Source organism: Vulpes vulpes, chromosome 1, assembly GCF_048418805.1.
Source record: "Vulpes vulpes isolate BD-2025 chromosome 1, VulVul3, whole genome shotgun sequence".
Lineage (NCBI taxonomy): Eukaryota > Metazoa > Chordata > Mammalia > Carnivora > Canidae > Vulpes > Vulpes vulpes.
The window spans coordinates 175,728,501-175,752,683 of record NC_132780.1 but is presented as its reverse complement, the minus strand read 5'-3'; the positions used below and the strand labels follow the sequence as shown (position 1 = coordinate 175,752,683).

The following is a 24,183-nucleotide window of genomic DNA, read 5'->3' as shown; positions in this document are numbered from 1 at the left end:
GCTGAGCAGGTGAAACAAACATACCAGTTTATGACTTCTCCTGTGGATTAATCTAGTCCTATGTAATGTCATTGGTCAATTATTTGCTTTAACCAGATCATGATTTGTAATTAGGTAATATGGTTACAAAGTAAACTGCATTTATTTCGTCCCTGGAGTTTTCTTGATTGAGTGCTTTATTTTTGAAATTTTATAACTTAAGCAGGATGTATCTCAGTGTTGAATTTTCCAAATTATATTTTCCTGACATAGTAATTTATTTTGACTTGTAGATATAGTTTTTTAAGATTTTATTTGAGAGAGAGAGAGAGAGCGCGCGTGAGTGCGCACACAAGCAGGGGGAGAGCAAGAAGCAGGCTCTCTGCTCAGCAGGGCTCCTAATGCAGGGCTCCTTCCCAGGACACTGGGATCTTGACCTGGGCCAAAGGCAGATGCTTAACTGACTGAGCCACCCAGGCACCACTCGTTTTTTTCTTTTTTATTTATTTTTTTAAGATTTTATTTATTTATTCATGAGAGACACAGAGAGAGAGAGGCAGAGACAGACAGAGGGAGAAGCAGGCTCAGTGCAGGGAGCCCGATGTGGGACTCGATCCGGGGTCTCCAGGATCACGCCCTGAGCTGAAGGTAGATGCTTAACTGCTGAGCCACCCAGGCAGCCCTGGTTTTTCTTTTATTAATAAAATATTTAACCATGGAGAAAAATATAGTTAATATGTACCCATCACTCAGCTTAAATAAACTGTTACTATTTATTTTTTTTAGATTTTATTTATTTATTTGACAGGGAGAGCACAAACAGGGGGAGCAGCAGGCAGAGGGAGAGGGAGAAGCAGGCTCACCGCTGATCAGGGAGCCCGACATGGGACCCGATCCCAAGATCCTGGGATCACGACCCCAGTGGAAGGCAGATGCTTAACCAACTGAGCCACCCAGGTGCCCCAAGAAATAAACTGTTACTATTTAAATATCCTGGGTACCCATCCTGTCTGCAAACTCTTTCCTTGCTTGTGAGGTTTTGTGTTTATTATATCTGTGTATGTCACTTAACTACCTATGAATATATTCCTAAATAGTATTCTTTTTCAAGTTATTTTATGTAAGAGGTAGTAAAAAAAAAAAAAAAAAAAAGAGGTAGTCAAACTGTAATCATCCTTCTGCAACTTGGGTTTTTTATTTCTTAGCTTCAAGTTTTTAAAAAAGATATGCCCATAATGATGCACGGAAATCCAGTTCTTTCGTTTTACTGTTGTGTGTCATTGCAGCAATATACCACAATTTACATTTGGTTCCTTATCTCAGGGAAATTTTCCCTTTTATTGACTAGTATGCCCTCCCATCCCATTGGTCACACCTCTGGTTCCAGCTGCCACTCTTATGACCAGTTTCACAGGTGCTTCCAATCACTTATTGCTAATAACACCTCATCTAATCTAAAAGCTCCAGCCTATACTCAGCTCAAATGTGGCAGTTAACACTGTCAAGGACAGGTCTCAATCAATGGGTAATGGGGGTTCCTGCTTCCTCTATTTGGATAGACAATTTTGGTAGACCTTATTTGTGCTTCTTAGGAGGTACCATGGAAATTAAGACCCCATTGTTTATAGCGGTAACCTTGACAGCACAGTCTTAACTTTTGCTCCTTCCTTCTCAAGCTTCTCAGTCTATCACTTATGCCCTCAGGAATCACCACCTCCCAAATAACTACCTGCACAAAGTTGTTTCTCAGGCCTTGCTTTTGGGGGAGCCAAAATCTGTTTCTATGAATACTTTTTATTTTTCTTGGGTTTTGTTTCTTCATCTCTATAGCTTCTGATTAAAAGAGACCAAGAAGCCCTGCTACACAAGACTGTTCCATTCTGCTTCAGAATCTTTTGCATCTTTCCTTGGGCTATCACTTTTTGAAGAGTATAGCTTTGGGTTTTGTCTCTTTATCGTTATGGTATATGCTACTAGAGAACCATTGTACTTTTCTTCCTGTCTGCTTGCTTCTTTCCTGCTCTTCCTTTTATGTTTTAGGAACACCAATTATCGTAAGGTTGGATTATCTTGTACCCAATTTTATTTATCTTTCTCTGATTACTTCCAATTTATGTTTTTAAAAATTTGTCGGGCGCCTGGGTGGCTCAGTGGTTGAGCATCTGCCTTCAGCCCAGGGCGTGATCCCCAGGTCCTGGGATCGAGTCCCACATCAAGGTCCCTGCAGGGAGCCTGCTTCTCCCTCTGCCTGTGTCTCTGCCTCTCTCTCTGCATCTCTCATGAATAAATAAATAAAATCTTTAAAAAAAAAATTGGGGAATGTGTTGTGTTTCCATTGGAGAGAACTTTACTGTGCTGCCGTAGAATCTTCACTTCTGAAAAATACTGGAATTCGCTTCTTTTTTTTTTTTAATTTTATTCAACCACTGAGCCACCTAGGAATCCGGACTTCTCTGTTTTATTCTTTCTCTCTCACAGCTCTGAGGCATCTCCCTCCAGTCATATATGAAAAAATGATGGGATTCGTTTTTTTCTCTCCAGATTGGGGTATTGATAAGAATTGTTAAAAAAAAAATTGTTAAGTTAGGAAGTTAGGAGCCTTACCAAACAGGGCTGCTCCCTTCCTTGTTAGAAACTGCTGTTTGTTTCCTTGGCTATCACTTTTGAAGTTTCTAACTTTGAACTATGTGTATCCTGCATATTTGTTACTGGAGAATTAACCAATCTGCATGTTTATTACCTATCTTCCTTTCTTTCTCCTCTCTGTTCTTTCTTCCACCTTTTTCATTTTAGTTTCATAATGGGTTGGAGGTGGGAGATTGTGTAAAGAAGATTTCATTCCACTACTTCATCCCAGAGTCTTTCTAGGTTTTTAATTTGTTTTTAATTATGGGAAAATATATACAACATGAAATTTACAATTTTAACTATTTTTAAATGTGCAGTTCAATGGCATTAAGTCCATTAACATTGTTGTGCAACTATCACCACCAACCCTATCCATAACTCTTCATTTGTAAAACTGTAACTCTGTGCCCATTATAAACAGTGATTCCATTTCTCCTTTTCCCTCAGTCTCTTTATTTTGGTTTTTTAATTTACATCATATAGAAATGTTTCTGTGCCTTTGGAAAACTGCTATTGAGGATACTTTCTAATTTGGTCTTTAAATCTTTGTGAATATAACTTAGTCTTAGAATCTACTTTCGGAAAAAATTTGGTTGCCAAAAAACACAGTAACTACCTTGGGTTTTCTGGTATGATTTTATACTTCTATTTTATTTTTATGTGTTAATTCTTTTCAGAGCCTTTTTTTTTTTTTTTTTTGGAGCAAATGAGATATAATAAAAGAAGCAATTTTTAAAAGGTTTTATTTATTTATTTGAGAAAGGGAAAGAACGAGGATGAGAGAGACAGCACACACAGGAGTTGCAGGGGGGGGGGGGGGGGCGCAGAGGGTGCAGAGGGAGAGGAAGAAGTGGACTCCCCTGCTGAGCAGGGAACCTTTGCATGGGGCTCAGTTCTCTGATCTCAGGATCATGACCTGAACTGAAGGCAGATACTTAACTGAACCACCTAGCCACCTCAGAAATAAGCAGTTTTAAGTGGCTTTTTATATTAGAAACAGATTTTTTGTGTGTGTTTTTCAGTTTAATGTAACCATAACTGAAGTTCAAAACTTCTTTGTCAGCTGGAAAGCTTTAAAATTGACCTATAGAGAAAAAAAAAAATTGACCTATAGAACTAAGTTTTTGTTTGTTTTTGTTTTTTTCCAGCAGACTTTAGTTATATTTAAGTTAGGCAGAAAATCTTAGTGGTTATGGTAAGTTTTTGAGACATTATGTTCAAAATAAAACCTTAATTTTAAAGGAAGGAAATAATATTTATTACATGCTTATTATGTAACACATTTTTCTTGATCCTTACAAGAGCCCTAGTTTCTTGTTTAATAGATACCTCCATTTTTCATATGTGAAAACTTAAGCTCATTTATATAAAATGATTTTCCTGTGGACTCCTAGCTAGTAAAAATGGAACTGGAATTTGAATCTTTTTCCCCCCCTAAATTACAATAGAACCTTTATTATTGTTGCACTTGTATTGACAAGAATACTTCATGGTATAAAAACATGAACTATTACAGCCTTTATTCTATAAATGGTTTGGAAATGTTTATCCACTCCTATGCAAATGGCCTAAGGAAATAACCTTTTTGTAGGGGCTGTAGTAATGTAGTTCCTAAGACTATAATTTTTTTTAAAAGCAATTCCATGTGAGAAGAAGGAATTCTTTTTTTTTTTTTAAGATTTATTTATTTATGATAGACATGGAGAGAGAGAGAGAGAGGCAGAGACACAGGCAGAGGGAGAAGCAGGCTCCATGCAGAGAGCCTGGCGTGGGACTCGATCCAGGGTCTCCAGGATCATGCCCTGGGCTGCAGGTGGCGCTAAACTGCTGCGCCACCGGGGCTGCCCTAAGACTAGAATTTAAAAATAAAGACTGTAATCTGAGATTTAAATTTAAAAATCAACATATATACATATATTATGGGGTGCCTGGGTGGCTTAGTTGTTTGGGCATCTGACTCTGGGTTTTGGCTTAGGTCGTGATCTCAGGGTCCTGTGATGGAGCCTCCAGGGAAGCTCTGTACCAGGCTTGGAGCCTCCTTAAGATTCTCTCTCCCTTATAGTTTTGGGTTTTCCAGAATCTCAGGTAAATAAAATCATGTACTATATAGCCTTTTGGATCAGGTTTTTGTGACTTGGAGTGCATTCAAGGTTCATTTAAGTTGTTAAGTATCTGAATGCTCTTTTTATTGATGAGTAGTATTGAATCTGGTAAAATTATTAACAATCTTGCTCTGTTTTGGTTCTTATTTATTTAATGTTTAGCTTTCCAGAGTGTTGGATCTTCCACCAGAAAACTTGATCAAGTCAATATCTGCAGTTCCAATTTCCAGAAAAGAGTTAAGTATTTGTAACAACTTAAAATGTTGCTGACTTTGTTAATATGCAAAAAAAAAAAAAATCTTCAATTTACAGAATAGACCTTGAAAGCCGTAAAATACGATGTAACGTATTATTCCCATTGACTCAAATAATAAAATTAGAATCTGTGTTTTACCTACTTTGACACGGCACATTAAATTAGTACTCTGATGTTGTTTGCTTGATGTTTATGCTGTTAATGATAATTATGGGACAGTTTTTAAGAAAAATGAAGAATGAGATCAAAATTTAATTCTGTGACAGCAAATAAAAGGACTAAGAGTGCAGTTAGAATTTCAGGGGATTTTGAGAGGATTTTAAAGATTATACACCTATCTGATGTTTGAATACTTAGTATTATATTTACCTGCTAGGTTTTTTGTGGTTTGGGGTTTTTGTTTGTTTGTTTGTTTGTTTCTATTTGAGGACTCCCAGTGATAGAAAACTGTTGGTTACATACAACCCATAGTTGCTTTCTTGGCTACAGGAAGATACCTATCTCTCCATGAGTTTGGTCCTTCTAATTGATACTTCTTTACCATTTGGCTAGAAAAACTTCAGTACTTGGGTAAAATGCCCTCTTGGTTAATTAATAATGACAAGAAATTAGCTGCATAGTATGCACTTAAGCCCTAAGCTTTGGAAAGATATAATTATCAGTACCATTATGTCCTAATATTTTGTCTCCTTAATTCTGTCAAGATTTTAAGATAGGGTAGGATGAATATTACTGTTCTCAGAATAGGACAAAGAGGTAAGTGGAAGAGAAAGGCTACATGTGTGGCCTTGTTGAAAGAAAGTATCTTTACAGTGACCTACTACTTACTTTACATTGAGTTCTAAGAAAAAAGGCAACCACAGACCAAGGGGATCTTATCATTACACACTCTTAATGTAATATTCCAAGCCAGTTACCTATTTCATGAAATCTGTAAATGGCATTTTGAATAATGATGAAACTGATTGTTTATTTTATGTTTCAGAGGCCTTTAATAAGCTGAACAATCTAGGACCCCATTTTGTTTTTTTTTTTTGTTTTTTTTTTTTTAAATTAATTTTTATTGGTGTTCAATTTACCAACATACAAAAAAACACCCAGTGCTCATCCCGTCAAGTGTCCACCTCAGTGCCCGTCACCCATTCCCCTCCAACACCCGCCCTCCTCCCCCTCCACCACCCCTAGTTCGTTTCCCCGAGTTAGGAGTCTTTATGTTCTGTCTCCCTTCCTGATATTTCCCAACATTTCTTCTCCCTTCCTTTATATTCCCTTTCACTATTATTCATATTCCCCAAATGAATGAGAACATACACTGTTTGTAGGACCCCATTTTGAAAAAAATTTTCTTTACCTGCCAGGAGCTCCTTTGGGCAATTCTACTTTAATGATACTATACTTCACTATATCTTTGGTTTATAGAATATAAATATTGAGGAGGATCTCAAAACTTTTCTAGGCTACAAGTCTAAAATTCTAGTTATTAAATTGATTTAAAATAAAAAGAATCTCTAGTGCCTTGGCATAATAAACTCAGACATCCTTTACAGTATAAAAATGACACCTAACTGTTCTGTATTTCTCACTTTATTCTAAAGTGCTATTAAGTGCCAGGAGAATTTTTTGTTGTTGTCAATATGGTTTATTTAATGCTCTATGAATCAGTTTAGGTTTCCTGATTCTCTCGATTATATTTTCAACTATGGTGGAATTCCTGTTTAATACTGATCATAGTAGACAGGATCAATGACTTTATTAGCCAGTAATACTCAAGTCTATGGATTTCACTCTAACATCACAACAATTCCTCAAAAGTAGTGGAAAAGTAGCTATTGCTTTTTCAACTTTTTTTTTTTTCTGAACAATAGTAGAGGGAATATTTTATGGAACCCCTATGTGCCATAACTCACTGTCATCGGCACATAGCCAGTTGTTTTTCATCTGTACCCTTACCTACTGTCTTTCTTCATAGTGGATTATTTTGACAGCTAAATTAATTTTTCTATCACAAAAGCAAAACATAATCTTAAGGAAATTCAGGAAAATATAGAAGAATAAGGAAAAAATCTCCAATATGTTAGCAAGTTGGTGTACCTTCCATATTTCTTTTTGAATGTGTCTTACAGCTTTTAAAAACATGTAACTAACACTAGGGGCACCTGAGTGTCTCAGTCGATTGAGCGTCCCACTCGATTTCAGCTCAGGTTGTGATCTTGGAATGCTAAGGTCAGGCCCCATGTCGGGCTCCAGGCTGAGTGTGAAGCCTACTTGTGATTCTTGCTCTCTCCCTTTCCCCTCCCCGCCGCCTTTCTAAAAAAATAAATGAATAAACATAGCTATAAAACTACCATATAAAAGAAATGTTGGGAAATATCAGGAAGGGAGACAGAACATAAAGACTCCTAACTCGGGGAAACGAACTAGGGGTGGTGGAAGGGGAGGAGGGCGGGTGTTGGAGGGGAATGGGTGATGGGCACTGAGGTGGACACTTGACGGGATGAGCACTGGGTGTTTTTCTGTATGTTGGTAAATTGAACACCAATAAAAATTAATTAAAAAAAAAACTACCATATGCATGATTTTTTAACCCTTTACCCCTTGACATCATTCTTTTTTGGTAAATATCACTTTTAACAATGGCTAAATAATACTATCATGGTCCTCTCTTAACAGACATTTAGATTGATTTGTTTGACTTTTTATATAATTTACGTTCAGCGATTACTTCTTTAAATAGACAAAGCAAAAGTTCTTTGTAGGTATATAACTAAAGCTTCCTAAAAGGGAAAAATGGAAAGTAGGTCAAGTCTGATTGATCCACCTTCCTGAAGCATTTATTTCTCTTTTGGTCCTTTCTTGCTGACAGATAACTCTGCATTATAATTTCAGAATTCATTTTTGAAATATTCCTAATTTAATAAATTGGTGTTAATTGTTAGTAGACTAAAAGGGTGATTTTTTTTAAATTTGTCCTTCTTCCACTGAACAAATTAGAAATATTTGTGATTCTATAGAGATAAAATTTTTTAATTGAAATGCATTCGTTTATTATTCATGTTTATAATAAAATTACAGATGCCTCCTATGATATATATTTTTTAATTATCTATAGAAAATCCTGTGACTTCCTTGTGTTTCCTGGATGTTTGAGAGCCATCCTGTAGGGTTATGACCATATTATACTTTGTGTAAGGTATTCGAGCTATCTGTCAAAAATTTAATCTTTGGTATATTCAAATCTGTATAATTTCAATTAATATTGTTATTGCTCTTATTTTTAATTGAATTTAAAAAAATCTTTGTGTGTTCATATCTTATTCCCACTTTGTTAAACTAATTTCTTCAGCTTCCAACATTATTGGCACAAGTACTTGGATATACTACCAAAGTCCTTTGTTAAAAGTAATATAATAAATACATTAAAACCTTATGTAAATTTCCATAATTAAAGTTAATCTTTAAGAAATTGAATTGTCATGTAAAAATTGAATTGTCATGCCCCTGGGACTCGGGCCTATTTAACATTTTTATTTAACATCGGAACTAGGATTAGTATTACTTAACCAGGACTTAATTTCTTAGCAATACTATGAAGTGAGTGCCATTACCATCACCATTTTACTAAGGTACAAGAGAGGTTAAGCAAAATATCCAAGATCACACAGACACTGATTAATAGATGTACTTGGGTCAGTAGATGACTTTGAATTGGTAAATATAATCCACAGTAGGCTACTAGATAATATATTAAGGTTCAAGAAAATAATTTTTCTTTAATATTTTTTTCTGAGAGAGAGCACAAGAGCAGGGTGGCAGCAGTAAGGGAGGGCACAGAAGGAGAAGAGAATCTGAAGCAGGCTTCATGCTCAGCTCAGAGACCAACTTGGCGCTCAATCCCAGGACCCTGAGATCATGACCTGAGCCAAAATCAAGAGTCCAATACCCTGCTAACTGACCCACCTAGGTGCCCCAAGGCTCAAGAAAATTCTTAGTGGTCTTTGTTGACTAGGTGGATTAATGTGATATGAAACAGATATCACAGGGTATTTTAGGCATGTCCCTGAATTTCAAGAGTGATAAGAATGAGATCATTCTAAAATATATCCTTATGTGCCAGTGACAATGGAATGAAAAGACAGTGGTTTAATCCACTTATTGTGCCTATAGAGTGTCATTCTCTAGCCCTTATAAAATGTTAGAAGATGTTCCAGTATGGGTAATTATATAGATGTTTGACCATCAATTAAAATTTGTAGTATACTTTGAACTACCTATCTCACAGAGAGATTATAAATCTACAATTAGGTAATAGAAGAGGAAGAACTTTAGAAGACAGTTCTAAATAAATACAAGGTGATATTTCTAGTTTCTTTGCTTTATATTTTGCTGATAAAATTGTATCGATGTGGAGAATGCATAGTGGTGAGCCTATGTTGTTGTTGTTACACTAGTAATATTTCAAGGTACAATAGCTTTTTCCTATTTCAATTTCTATCTATAGAGAAGTTGCCGATTTTCAGCTTTCTGTGGATTCTCTATTGGAAAACAACAATGACCGTTCAAGACCAGATACTCAAGTTCAAGCCAGGAAACTGGCAGAGAAGGTACTTCAGCACTATTATGTTTTTTAGACATTATAACAAATTCACTATTTTAAAGAAGAAAAAACTCCACAGATTATCTTAGACATAATAATGAATTTAATAGTGTTTTTTTGTTCAAGGCACCTTGGAAAATACAATTTAAATTCATTTTAGCCATGTACTATAAGGTCAAGATGATTTTTCAAATTAGTATAAAGCATTCCTCTTGAGCTGACATTGTTCAATTTTTTGATTAACTACTCACAGGAGGACTGAAGTGTTAATTAAATTTACAGATTGAAGCTGGATGGACTTCTGAATTAAAGAGCACAAGCTTGATAAATTAGAGCACTGGGTTGCAATTTTTAAAATGAGTTTCTGAGAAGATGAGCATTAAAATATGAGGAAAAAATGATTAGATGTAAATAGAATCATGATTGCAGAGAAGTGGCTAGATGATTTAATAAACCTCTTTCATTTTTAATTTCTCTGATGGGTTTGGTATCTAAAAGAGTTGGAAGGATTGTAGAGAATGACAAAATCTAAATTATTAGCATAATACCATCAAAAACTAGTTTTTTAAATAAGGTTATTACATGTGGCATGGAGGCTTCTGAGCACACTGAAGGATTGAAACAGTGAAAGTCATTGTTATAGGAAAAGATGGGTGAAGAGTATCAAAGAGCTTTGGTAGCTTAGTAAATATTTATTTGATCAGAAAATCAACCCAGATTTTTATCAGGAAGTATACCAGGAGTAGAATTTTTCTAATTACAGTATTTAGTCTCTTTCTTCCATCTCCTATGAGTTCTCAAAAATACAGACTAGAGGCTCTTCGGTGACAACAGGCATCTTTTCAAGTTTCATGGGTATATCAGGTGCTTAGAAATCTAGTTGGTTAAAATTTTGAGGTATATTCACTAAAGTGAAAGTATTTAAATGATTTCCATTTTATGTGTTGGTACAAGTGCTTCTGCATAGGGCCTGACAGAATGACATGTTCTGTGGCTCTTGTGCAAGGTGGATGAGAAAAAAAAAATTCACTGCATGTCAGGGCACATAAGGTGGGGGTGAAGTGATGTTGGCTTCCTTCCATGTTAGATGGAGAATTTGAAGTGAGGGAATGGAAAAGAGGAAAAGATTCTGAATATAGATTAGTGTTCTAGTCCAGAAAAGAAGGAAATCTGTCATTTACCCAAATAGAATGATAGAATTGAACAGATTGGCTAAGGCCCAGGTCCAGATATGATGACTAAGAGACATGATGCACCTGCTACCTTTGAACTCCAATTTGATAGTATTAAAACTACAAATTTCATTATGCTTATTTTATAACCTACTATTTTACTTGATTTTTATCTTTTCAGCTGAAATGTGATTCAGTGGTAAGTGAAATCAGCACTGGTCAAGGGACTGTAAATTTCAAAATTAACAGAGAACTATTAACAAAGGTAAGAATGGGTTATGTTCCAGCCAAGTTCCGTTACTCACTCTGATTTAGTGACAGTGATTTTCCTCTAGTTCTTAAACTTCACCTCCTTTTTCCTCAAAACCTTGCATACTCTGACCGCCCTTCCTGGAGTACCACCCCAAGTTAACTCCTCCTTACCATCAGTTCTTGATATTTCCTGGGCTGTGCCTTTCTGGCCCCTTCGTTTATGTGCTTTACTAGCAGTGGGTATCTCTCCTTCAGAGAACTCACCATAGTTACTATTTTACATTCTTATTTGATTAATGCCTTTTGCCCTTTAAACTCTTAACTTCCTTTATGGCTTATAGCATCTATTTTTCTCACTCTTGGATCCCCAGTTCCTAGCACTGTGCCTGGCATGCAGTAGGTGTAAGATAATTTGTTGAGTGAATTAATGAATATTGAATATTAGAAAGTACTGCAGGTTTCAGCTCTCTGGGAGGCTGTAATCTGTTGAAAGCATGAGATTTATACAGAAGAAACCATCATAAGATAGCATATTCTCTTAATAAAACAATAAATTTTTTTTAAAAAAAGTAGATTGATACAATAAGCATAAGAAAGATCAGAAGACTCAGGATGGCCTGAAGGAGTTGGGGAAATGACATAATTGAATTGGGTCTCATTGAAGATTGCAGAGGAAAGGTAATCCTGGGTAGGCAATGGTATGAGATCTTTTGCTGAGAGTTTCATCTCAATCGGACTTTAAGATTTATGCTTTAGTCAGTATGTTTTTTTTTTTTTTAAGAGTTTGTTTATTTATTCATGAGAGACCCAGAGAGAGAGGCAGAGACACAGGCAGAAGCAAGCTCCATGCAGGGAACCCAATGTGGGACTCGATCCCAGGACTCCAGGATCATGCCCTGGGCTGAAGGCAGGCAATAAACCTCTGAGCCACCCAGGTGTGCCTGTGTTTTTTTTTGTTTTGTTTTGTTTTTTTGTTTTTTTTGTTTTTAAGAAATATATACCAGTATTGAGTTGGTCAGGCTTAGTAATGCTGCAGTCTTAAATTGAAAATAACTATAAAACCAAAATTTTTAATAATATAATTTCTTGCCAAGGTTATATAATTTATAGGCATTTACCCATCAGCTGTATAATTCTTCCAAAGGAGAGTTAGTGTTACATGTTTGTCTCTCTAGATCCTTGAACTTTTTCTTTTATCTTTTTTCCACTCTTACTTCAAGGTAAATTAGTTAACCAGAATCAGCCACAGAACAAGAAGAATCTTTTGAGCTTGTTAAAAGGTGTCTATAATCTGTTGGGTTCTTGATAACATTTCATGCCAATTTAGTAAACCAGTGACTCTAATTTACTGTTTCTAAATCAGTACTCTTCTTCCAATTACAGTCTCAATTTATTTATTTATTTTTTTTACAGTCTCAGTATTTTAAAAAAGACTTTATTTGGGGTGCCTGGGTGGCTCAGTGGTTGAGCGTCTGCCTTTGGCTCAGGCTTAATCCCTGATTCCCGGGTTTAAGTCCCCCATCGGGCTCCTTGTATGGAAACTGCTTCTCCCTCTGCCTATGTGTCTGCTTCTCTGTCTGTGTCTCTCATGAATAAAAAAATAAAATATTTTTAAAATTAAATAAAATGGCTTTATTTATATAGGGCACCTGGGTGGCTCAGTTGGTTAAGTGTCTGCTTCAGCTCAGGTCATAATCCCAGGGTCCTGAGATTGACCCCTACATGGGGGCTCCCTGACTTAGCAGGAAGTCTGCTTCTCCCTCTCCTGCTCCCCCTGCTTGTCCTCTCTGTCTCTCTCTCAAATAAATAAAATCTTTAAAATTTTTTTTATTTGAGAGAGAGTGCATGCACTCTCCCTCAAGTGAGGGAGAGGGGCCAAGGGAGACAGAGAAGCAGACTCCTCACTGAGCAGGGGCTTGACTCTGAGCTTGATCTCAGGATCCTGAGTACATGACCTGAGCTGAAATCAGGCACTTACCCAATGGAGTCACCCAGGTGCCCCAATGGTCTCAATATTTATAAGCAGAAATGCAACTCACCAGAGTGAGTTGGAAACTGCTTCATAAGCAACAGTATTTTACTTCTTTTATTTTCCCTGATATCGGAAAATGCGTTGTTAGATGGAGTTTGCCTTTACAGCCAGCTTAACTGAAAGAAAGAAATGTGGTTTATGTATCAAGTATGTGTTTACTTAATAATTTAAAATTTCAATGGCCATGAGTTTGCATGCTTTATTACAGTGAACAAACTATGAGATTTTCTCTGATTTAAGAATGCACACTAGCTTGCTTATTAAAAATATTCCCAAATCCTTCTCAATTGGCGATAGAGGGACAAGATTTAGGGCTTTGAGGTCCAGCTACTCTTTCTCACCTAGAAATCTTCCCTTCATTGTAGCCTTGAGGGTCAGGATGTTAGTTGATTTTAAGGTAACAAGCAGATTGCTGACAGTATCCCTGCTCAATGTCACAGTAAAGATACATCCTAAACTAGTGAACACCCATAGTCAGAAAAAGGGGTATTGAATATGCCTATGTTATAAGTTATGGTTTTTTAATGATAACTTCTTCTAGGTCTGGCTCCATTATTTTCCGGCCTTGAACAACAGTTATTTACATGTCTATTGAATTTTTCAGATTATATCAACAAAAAAGTTCAACACTTTGGGACCGTTATTAATCATATTTTTATATAGTAAAGTCATCAAGATTGACACGTAGCCAATGACCTGTGTCCAAAACTTACTTTTCAAGCAGAAAATTATGAATTTGTCATTGCTTACACATGTACAAACTTAGCCTTGCATAAAACGTTATCTGTTCACTCATTGCAATTGAATTATTAACATTGGCAGCACCAGGAATGATTAAATGTAAGCTTTTTTATATATATATATACAAAATAAACATAAGCTTAATTTGGATCACTAACTGTGGCAATATAATGTCTTAATGTAAATCATCCTCAATGGTAGGAGACTAAAATGTAAAATTAAAAACAGTAGAAACTGCCAAATGCTAATTATTTTACTAACTGAGCTTAGGCCAGAAGGCACTAGATGCATTCAAGTCACATGTAATGCTAATTGGTTGAACATATGGAAGGAAGGAATGATTAAACACTTTTCAACTATTGACCAAAGAACAAATAGGTAGTAGTAGCTTCCTTAGAAGTCCTTATAAAAACATCTTACATTTTAACATACTTGTTGATGAATAGATGAGCCTCTAGCTTATTCATCTATTGGAAATATCAAGGAACTTTACTAGCTTACTGGCATTCTATATTTTTGTGTTCTTACTAATGGGATAAACTTTCTGTTGAGTATCTGCCGAAGAATATATTACTGAAATTTAAGGATAAAGTGGCATGGATTCTGCCCTCAAGGAGCTTATGATCTAAAAGAAAAGCATAAAAAAAAAACAGTATCAGTGTAATGTGTATTCAATGTGATAATGAGATGAATGATATAATGGAAGAATGTATAAGTTGCAATCCAGTGTAAAGAAGTACACAGGGCAGCCTGGGTGGCTCAGTGGTTTATCGCCACCTTTGGCCCAGGACCTGATCCTGGAGACCCGGGATCGAGTCCCACATCGGGCTCCCTGCATGGAGCCTGCTTCTCCATCTGCCTGTGTTTCTGCCTTTCTCTCTCTCTCTCTCTCTCTCTCTCTCTCTTTTTAAAGATTTTCTTTATTTATTCAAGAGGGATACACAGGGAGAGAGAGAGAGGCGGAGACACAGGCAAGAAGCAGGCTCCATGCAGGGTGCCCGACGTGGGACTCGATCCCAGGTCTTCCAGGATCCAGCCCTGGGCTGAAGGCAGCGCTAAACCGCCGAGCCACTGGGGCTACCCTCATTGAAGGATTTAAATAGAACATAGACTTCATGTATGTTATGGTGGCTCAGTGGTTGAGCGTTTGCCTTTGGCTCAGGTTGTGATCCTGGGATCCCAGGATCAAATTCCACATTAGGCCTCCTACTGGGAGCCTGCTTCTCCTTCTGTATGTTTCTGACTCTGTCTCTCATGAATAAATAAATAAAAATCTTTTTTATAAAATCTGTACATTGTATAAGGAGATGGTTATGTATTAATGTTTTGTGGTTTTTATAGTGGTATGGCTGGCAGATGATGAGGGTCTATCCCTTCTGAAGCAGAAGGGATAACTTGAATGACACTTAGGAGATGGCATGTGCAGGATTTGGTGATTAATAGGTGATTGATTTTATAGGTTGAAGGAAAAGGGTAAATGTTAGGGACTCTTAGGTCTTTGACCTGGTTAGTCCAGTGGTGAGGGGGTAAAGTCTATGTAAATGGAGAATGCAAAAGGAAGAGAAGTATATTCCATTTGAACTGAGATGTCCAGTCTTGAGTTGACATACCAGGCAATAGCACAGGAGAAATTTTATTAGGTAAGTAGTAGTTGAAGTCTTAGGACTTTATGCCTAGGAGAAGTATAAAGTAAGGAGCTAGAAGGAAGAAAGGAGCACAGTATGGGGAGTCGGGTGGCAGGCAGTGGAAGAGGAGCCTGCAAAAGAAACGAAGAGGCAAAAATCAGTAGAATGCTATCATTACAACCAAGGAGGGAGGGTGATTGCAAGAAGAGTAGTCATTAGATAAGATAATGTTTTAAAAGTAGTCACCCCTGGGGAAGACGGGTTAGGACAGATGATCAAAAGGGACTTTAGACTTTTACCTTATCTTGTTTAATTTTTTTATTTTACAAAAAAAACTCACAAAAGTAATGTATTAAACAATTTAAGCATTCAGTGTGGTGTGGCATTTAAAATTTTGATTTTGAGAACACTTAGAGTGAAATAGAGAAAGAAGCTCTAGGTAGCAGATGGATCAGATTGTCAATGGAAGGTTTGGAAGTGAGGCATGTGAGATAGTCCTTTATTAAAGTTATTTTTTTATTTGTGTCAGAGATTTCAATGATCTGAGGGTTATTTGTTAAAGGAGAGTTTAACTTCCTGTGATTGCCTTTTGTGGAGTCTACTATCCATTACATAAAAAGGGATAGAAGATGAAATAGATGGGTAGATGTTAACTTTAGAATAATCTGACTCTGAATTCCTCCTCAGTAATATTTACCTCCCTACCCAAGGGAGTCTTGTCAGCCATTGTCTTGGAGTAAATAATTAACATAATTAACATTTAATGGGTTCCTAGTGTATGACAGGCACTATTTTCTTCAATGGCTCTATATATTAATCCTTTCTCTCTGTGTCCTACTATATAGTGTGAGTGAAAGGAGTATTACTTCCTCAGTGTCCTTGTGCAAGTACATACTGTTTCTGAACCTTAGTTTTTTACATCTATTAAATGGGAAATGTTGCCCATTTTTTAACATTGTGAGGCTTAAAGATAACATTAAAGCATCTGGACTTTAACCTAGCACTTTGTAGATGCTTGTTAAAAGTATTGTTTTGCTGCCTTCTGCTACTTTCTCTGCCTTCTCCATTAAGTGACCCTCTTAACCAACTCTTAAGATAGTAAAATTCTTCACATCATAAACTACATACTTAGGACTCAGAATCCAGCTTGTGAAGCAAAACCAATATAAGAGTAAATAGCCTATGACAGTAAATTCAAACCCCTCCACGAAAAAATAAATATATTTATAAATAAACACATTACATCATTAGCAAAAAATGAAGGATGAATTTTGTCAACTATGTAGTACTCTGTGCATTTCTAAAAGTGAACCTGGAATATGTTCTGGTTGCTTCTGTTAGGTTTCCTTGTTTTTTATTTATATAGCCAGTTCGCATTTGAATTGCAGTTTTGTATTTGTTTTCTACCATTTCTTGTGATCCTTAGTATTACAAAAGTAGCAGCAGCATGCAATCATTAACACATTAGCTATGGAGTGAAAAAGGTTTTGCCACATGACTTACTAGCAGTATGACCAATTTAACTTCTCTGTGCTTCTCTTTCCTCATTTGTAAAAATAATACTTGTCTCCGGGATCCCTGGGTGGCGCAGCGGTTTGGCGCCTGCCTTTGGCCCAGGGCGCGATCCTGGAGACCCGGGATCGAATCCCACATCGGGCTCCCGGTGCATGGAGCCTGCTTCTCCCTCTGCCTGTGTCTCTGCCTCTCTCTCTCTCACTGTGTGCCTATCATAAATAAATTTAAAAAAAAATTAAAAAAAAAATAATACTTGTCTCCTATGGTTTGTTGTGAGGATTAAATGAGTTAATACATAGAAATGCTCAGAACAGTGCCTGGCATAGAGTGCATTCAGTAAATACTAGATCCTCCTTCTGGTTTTGGTGTTACTATTTGCCATGGAACTTGCGGTGGTTACTTAACCTCTAAACTTCTGTTTCTTTATCTGGAAAATATCTATATCATTCATAAGAATGCATACATGTGATGTGTAAAAAGGGCACAGAGCCCCCATAGATGTTAGTTCTTATTATTATTGTTCTGACTAGCATTAACAACAGGAGAAGGTGGTGGTGCTGACAATGCTGTAAAATTCTCAGTTCTGTAAATTAGAATGAGTAAATGAAGTAATTAAGAAAATTGCAATGTTTTCTGTGTCATTAAATTCCATGCCTTTTACTTTTCAGACAGTGCTGCAACAAGTAATCAAAGATGGCTCAAAATACGGATTAAAAAGTGAGCTTTTCTCTGGTCTTCCTCAGAAGAAGATCGTGGTTGAATTCAGGTGAGTGCCTACTCATCTTATGTGTTGGTTAATCAAGGTGTCTGGGCAGGTGTTTTACCATTATCATCTGGACCTCAGGAAATTACACATGGGAAAATAGAAAACCAATGAACTTATATTATTTTCTTAATAATACGGTGACTTTATCACTGCACCATGAATAAAATTTTTGGACTCCAATAAACAAAAATCTGGTGATTATATATTCTCTTTAATTAAATATTTAATAGTTAACTTTTTTTGGAAGAACTAGTTCTTCTATTTTAGTAGACTCTTAAAGCCAAGGTAATGGTTACTACCATATTAAGAACTTTATTTTATTTTGTTTTTTAAAGTTTTTACTCTTCTTTTTTTTTTTTTTTTAATTATTTATTTTTGATAGTCATACAGAGAGAGAGAGAGAGAGGCAGAGACACAGGCAGAGGGAGAAGCAGGCTCCATGCACCGGGAGCCCGACGTGGGATTCGATCCCGGGTCTCCAGGATCGCGCCCTGGGCCAAAGGCAGGCGCCAAACCGCTGCGCCACCCAGGGATCCCCATATTAAGAACTTTAAAGTAATGTGGTTACCAGAGAACAAAGCCTTATTAGTATTTGTAATGGATTTTTTTTTAATTGCCAGAAAAAAATAGCTTGAAGTCTTAACACACCTCTAAATAATCCTCATAACTTTCTGATGTGCTGTCAGTAGTACATCCTTCTAATATTTGAACTGTTTTTAAATAACCAAAACAGGAAGGGAACACTTTCAGAATACAGTTGATCAGTTGACACCTCATGAAAATGATCAGAGATGTATTTTATTGTATTTGCCTTCCTAAATGCAGAAGAGTCTTGATGAACTCTTTTCCCACTTGGAAAGGTAGAACTTGCTATAGCCATTTGTTTTCTTTTTCTTTTTTCTTTTTTCTTTTTTTTTAAGATTTTATTTATTCATGAGAGACACAGAGAGAGGCAGAGACATAGGCAGAGGGAGAAGCAGGCTGTATGCAGGGAGCCCAATGTGGGTCTCAATCCTGGAACTCCAGGAACAATGCAGACACTCAACGCTGAGCCACCCAGGCATCCCTAGCCTTTTGTTTTCTTAACTATATATTTCTGTGGAGATTTTTTTTAATGGATGATGAGGAAATTATTTCAGGTTTCCTGATTCTTTATTATAATTTTTTATGGTAACAAACTTAGTTATGATTAGCACCTGGATAACCAGAGGCGAGAGTGGGTTTTATGGATTCCACATTTGTACTGTCTGCTACTCTTAGAGTCAACAGACTCTAAGATTCAGTAAAATTTTATAAGGAATGATTGGTGAGTAAACACTCCCGTGGAGTAGACAGATATGAATCTTAACAAAATGTCAAATTGATATTTGAAGAGCCATTTTGTCCATGCTGAAAACCTAGGTAGATTCAGTTCTTCTAGTCCTAGAGAAAAAATGCAAAAGCACTGTGAAAACTTAAAAAAAAAAAAATAATAGAAATATAAATAACTAGCTTGAAAAAATTCAAAGGTCATAAAAGAATATTCATTGAAAGGAATTTTCTTCCTCATTACAGTTTCTTAGCTCTCTCCTTATGTACGGCATTCACCAATACGGGTTCCTTATTTACCCACCTAGAGATACTCTGTGTTCATAACATGCTCTACACATTGTTCTGCTCCTCCTTTTTTCACTAAACAATATAACTTGTATCCCTTTGACATTTGGAGTACATCCAAGACTGGCTTATTATTTTATTGTTTCATTGTATTCTATTGTAATTTTTTAAAATTGACTTTATTCTGCTTACTTTGGTCCTCCTTTTCTAGTTTCTTAAGGGAGAACCTTAGATTACGTACTGGTTTGAATCCTTTCTTCTTTTCTAATACAAACATTCCATGCTGTACGTTTCTCTGCTCACAAATTTGCTAGAGGTCAACTTATTTGCTCTCATTATCTCAGGGATCACAGTCCTTCACTGTCAGGTTTGTAAAACCAGTGTTTCATATATTTTTCTGGTTTTATGGTTGTTTAAGGCAAAAGATAAATCCAGTCCTTGTTACTCTATTTTGGTGGGAAGTGGAAGATTCCTTATTTTTTAACCAATAGAAGGACCTGTACTTTCTTTCTAAATAATTAAACATTCTTCTAGTGTCATAATTTCATAATTATGTGCATATTAATGTAGAATCAAGCACTTAAGTTGTAATACCTTTTATATAAGGCTTTAGAGATGGGTCAAAATTAAGTTCTCGTTTTACCATTTATCCAACTGTTCAAGTTAATTCATTATATTTTTCTAATATTGAGAAACTTGTGAAATGTTCAAATATACACAAACACAACAGTATAATTAAGTCCCATATCCTTCTCACTCAGATTCAAGAGTCATGAAGATATTGCCAAATTTGCTTCATTATCCTTTTTCCTTGTTGCCTCAGTTCCCTCATCTGTAAAGTAAGAGATGAGAATACCTTACCACACAACTCTAATGAGTATTAAATGGATTCATGCATGTAACGTGCATGAAACTGTGCCTGTCAGGGAGTGAGTACTCTAGAAGCATTTGCTCTCATTAAATTCTTGATTACAACTTTTGATAGATAATATCCACATATAAATAGAATTTCTTTGGGGTCAGTAATTTTTAAGAGGATAAAGGTTTACAATTAGTACATGAAACTTAATTCCCAACAACCTGCACTGTTTTTGTATTTAAACAATATCTCTGAATTTCTTAATCCTTTTTATCAATCCTTAAATGTATCTGCTTCCTAACTGTGCCATTTCTGTGTATGGTACTACCTCAAGAGTCACAGGATCAGTTTCACTAAGGATGATTCTTTTTGAGTTCCAATTTATCTTTGCTCTAAATTTCTAATTTTTCACTTATCTTTGCCCTAAATTACCAAAGGCCTTAATCCCCAATTGTGTTAAACTATGGAGGCATGACCTAGTTCATTTTAGAACTCTTGTTCCTAGAACAGAAGTATAACTTTTGCAATTATTTGCAGTTCACCTAACGTTGCCAAAAAATTTCACGTTGGACATTTGCGTTCTACCATCATAGGTAAGTGTCATTAGTTTTACAGAAAATACTAAACATGACTTTGGGGCAGTATTTGATAATGCATTCAAATGGTTTAATGCTTAAATAACAATAAGACGAAAAGTTCACATTTATATGAGCTTGATGCAAATTAAATACTACATAAAATGGGAAAAATTAGAAGTAAAAAAAAGAAATTTGTTTCAAAAACAAAGGATTAACTCAGAAACCAATTTTAACTGTTAGGTTTGTTAATAATTTTAACTTTTTAAAAATATGTATGTGTATAGAGAAGATCTAAAAGATGCAAAAATGAAAATAGTTATGTGAGAATGATAATCTCCCCAGGTTTTTTGTTCATATACTCTATTTTTTTAAAATGGTGTTATATATTAATTATATCTCAATTTTTATTTTTATTATTTTTGTTAACAATCTTTAAACTTTAATAAGTTTTTTCTTAAGATTTTATTTATTTATTCACGAGAGACAGAGAGAGAGAGACAGAAACACAGGCAGAGGGAGAAGCAGGCTCCATGCAGGCAGCCCGATGTGGGACTCAGTCCTGCGACACTGCGATCATGCCCTGAGCCAAAGGCAGATGCTCAACCACTGAGTCACCCAGGTGTCCCTATGTCTCAATTTTTTAAAAAAGCTCAATCTCAATCATTTGAGTACTAATGCACAACTGGAAATTGGAATAATATTATTCTAAGAAAGATTGCTATTGTACTTCATAGGTGTAATGCTTCAGTGTGTATGTATATGCTAATACTTTCATTTATTTAAAACATGACATGATGTAGCCCAATTTAAAAACTGCAGTTAGAATTGGAAGAGACTCTGAAGTTTATTTCATCTAATCTGTCTTCTGGTATGCACATATCTATTGCATGCTTAAAGGAGAGTCATTTAATCTGTCATTTTAATACTTTTAAGAATTGGAACAATCTGTACTTTGTGGCATAGATCATTTTTGAACTGGAGTCACCTGTCATTGTTGAAAGATCTCATAGAGCATTTTAAGAGAGGAAATGACTGAACTTGATTTAAAAAAGAATATAAAAAATATTCTGTATATGAAAATCTACACGAGTAAGTCAAAACTGTAGGAGTGAGTAAATGATGGACAGAGCATGATAAAGTTGTTTGAAAGTTGTTAAGGAAAATTTTGGACCAGGAAGATATAATATTTATTGAGAGTTTATTTACCGTGTTCAACGTTTTCTTGTATTAATTAGCTCAATTAATTTCACAACAGCCATATTTGGTAAACAGTGTTAACTGTAGTCTGTGGAAATTCATATACCAAAAGTAACTTTTCCAAAATAATTCCAAAAGTCTACAATTGTGTCATTTGGTTGATTTGCAAGATAATAAAGTGCTAATTAAAAATAGGAATACAGTCTGAATAGCAGTTGAAGGTTGCTGTTAGAACCATGTAGACTGGGAAAGTCTAGAAGTAGAGAAGCTGGAAGAGGAGTAGCCACAGTAATTTAAGACATATGTGGTATTGGTGAAGGATTATTTGCAGAACAGTAAATCCATTGTTGTGAAAGCAGGCAAGGATTTATTACAGGATATTGAAGAGTTTGCAAAATTATTGGAAGTGCTAAAGAAGTTTTGGATTAAGTAACATAAGTCACTCTCAAATTTACGCCACAGAGGTTGGTCATCAAGGGATTTCTGCCTTTTCTGCAGTCCCTTCCAATAACAACCATGCTACCACTGTTGTAGGAAGCTACCACTAGTCCTTCCATGCCTTCTAGAATTCATATTAGCAAAAGAGGCAGCCCCATACTCTTTCAGTTCCCTTGGAGGTCACATGACAGGAGACTGCTATTGATGCCACCAAAAAAAAAAAAAAAAAAAGCCTCCACAGCTGTGCTTGTCAGAAAAAAAATAGAAGTAGCTCCCTTTTCACCTCATTTCTACCTTCTAAGTCTCATGCAAAGTGTATCTGGATGCCAAAACATAAATAACTTCTGAAACCTTAACTGCAGGAGATTCTGAGAAATGTAATTTTTAGATTTCCAGCCTCTGCAACAGGCAAGAGCACACTTAAGAGAGTGGAGTAGATGGTGACTATAAAACCAGTGTCAGCAGTAGAGGAAGATGAGGTTCTTGGACTACCATGTGCTCTTTGAGAGCAGGCATGAGGAGATGGACTTCAGTGACTGAAAGAAGGGAGAGTGGACTATTAAGAAAAAAACACCAGTATGGCTCAGGTTCTTTAGGGGATAATCAAGTTATTTCTTGTTAATTACTGAGATTCTGTTATTTTCTATCTTTGGAATTGCAGTTATTCTAACGTGTTCCCAATTCCCATTGATGTTGCTGAAAATTCTGTTCTTGTGAAAATTATGAGATTCTTGGGAATAGCTGCCCCCAAATAATCCTCTACTCCCTTTCCATAATGTAGATGAAAACTCAATAATGAATATTTTAGTAAAAAATAATTGAGTTGGTAAATTTTGTGAAAAAAAAAAATTCTGTGTAATGCTTTGGTAATAGAGAAGCACATGGTTTTTATGCCAAAATGGATAACAAGAGTGAGAAACGGTTTATTTTATTGATTACTAGGAAATTTTATAGCAAATCTCAAAGAAGCTTTAGGACATCAAGTTACCAGAATAAATTACCTTGGAGATTGGGGCATGCAGTTTGGTAAGTAAGTTTGAGATTTGATCTTTCATTTCACTTTTAAGTTTAGTTTCTTTTAATATGTCATTTGATATTACAGAATCCAGTGGACACAGTAGTGCCTCCTATCTTTTTTTCCCCCAATGGTCTTTTGCACAAATCTTGTATTCATTTGTTAGAGTAATTCTCACCACAAAATTCAGAGCAATACCTGATAAATACAGGCTTTAGTGGTTTTATTAAAGAAAAGTAGCTTATACTTGTCAAATGCAGAAGTGAGTATACGAGGGAAGAAATGAGTCTAGCTATATATACCCTTCTCAACTACAGCCCTGCTATCTTTAAAACAAGTGAAGTCCAGCCTCCCTGGGCCATAATACATGGAGGATGATTTGTTATACCCTGAGCCAGTGGCATAGAGGAAAAAGAAAGTGGAATACTTTGGCTCCCTCTAAAATTGAACAGTAGTAGGGGATCAGAAAGAAAGGAGAGGAAGAAAAGAGTAAGATTCAAACAGTTGAGTGCCATAAACTCAGAACCATAACTACTTCACAATACACCAGAAATCAAGGAAGGGCAAGATAAAATGAAGTTGCTAAGGTAGTGAAGTCCTGTTAGCTTGTGAAATGCAAGCTTTTAAAAATCTCTGGCAACTACTGTGTGTATGTTAAGATCCAGCCTAGTGTCACACAGACAGACCCTTGCCCACATCTCACATTACTATGTTCCTAGTTTCCAGCTCTACTCAAATAGGCTTGTAAATCTGTTCTTATTTGTTTGCTTCTCTCCCCTGCTAGGTGATATGTTCCTTAAAGGCATGGATTGTGTCTTAATTATTTTTGTGTCCATAG

The 24,183-nt window shown here is 36.0% G+C and overlaps 1 protein-coding gene across 1 annotated transcript in view; it reads left to right on the top strand.

Moving 5' to 3' along the window:
• The window catches only part of RARS2 (arginyl-tRNA synthetase 2, mitochondrial), a 53,356-nt gene that overhangs the window by 4,708 nt on the left and 24,465 nt on the right, over positions 1-24,183 (top strand). The window contains exons 2-7 of the mRNA XM_025983846.2: positions 4,872-4,945; positions 9,464-9,566; positions 10,913-10,996; positions 17,565-17,662; positions 20,655-20,710; positions 23,273-23,356. Coding sequence (XP_025839631.1) covers positions 4,872-4,945; positions 9,464-9,566; positions 10,913-10,996; positions 17,565-17,662; positions 20,655-20,710; positions 23,273-23,356 — 499 coding nt within the window. The remainder of the gene's footprint in view (positions 1-4,871; positions 4,946-9,463; positions 9,567-10,912; positions 10,997-17,564; positions 17,663-20,654; positions 20,711-23,272; positions 23,357-24,183) is intronic.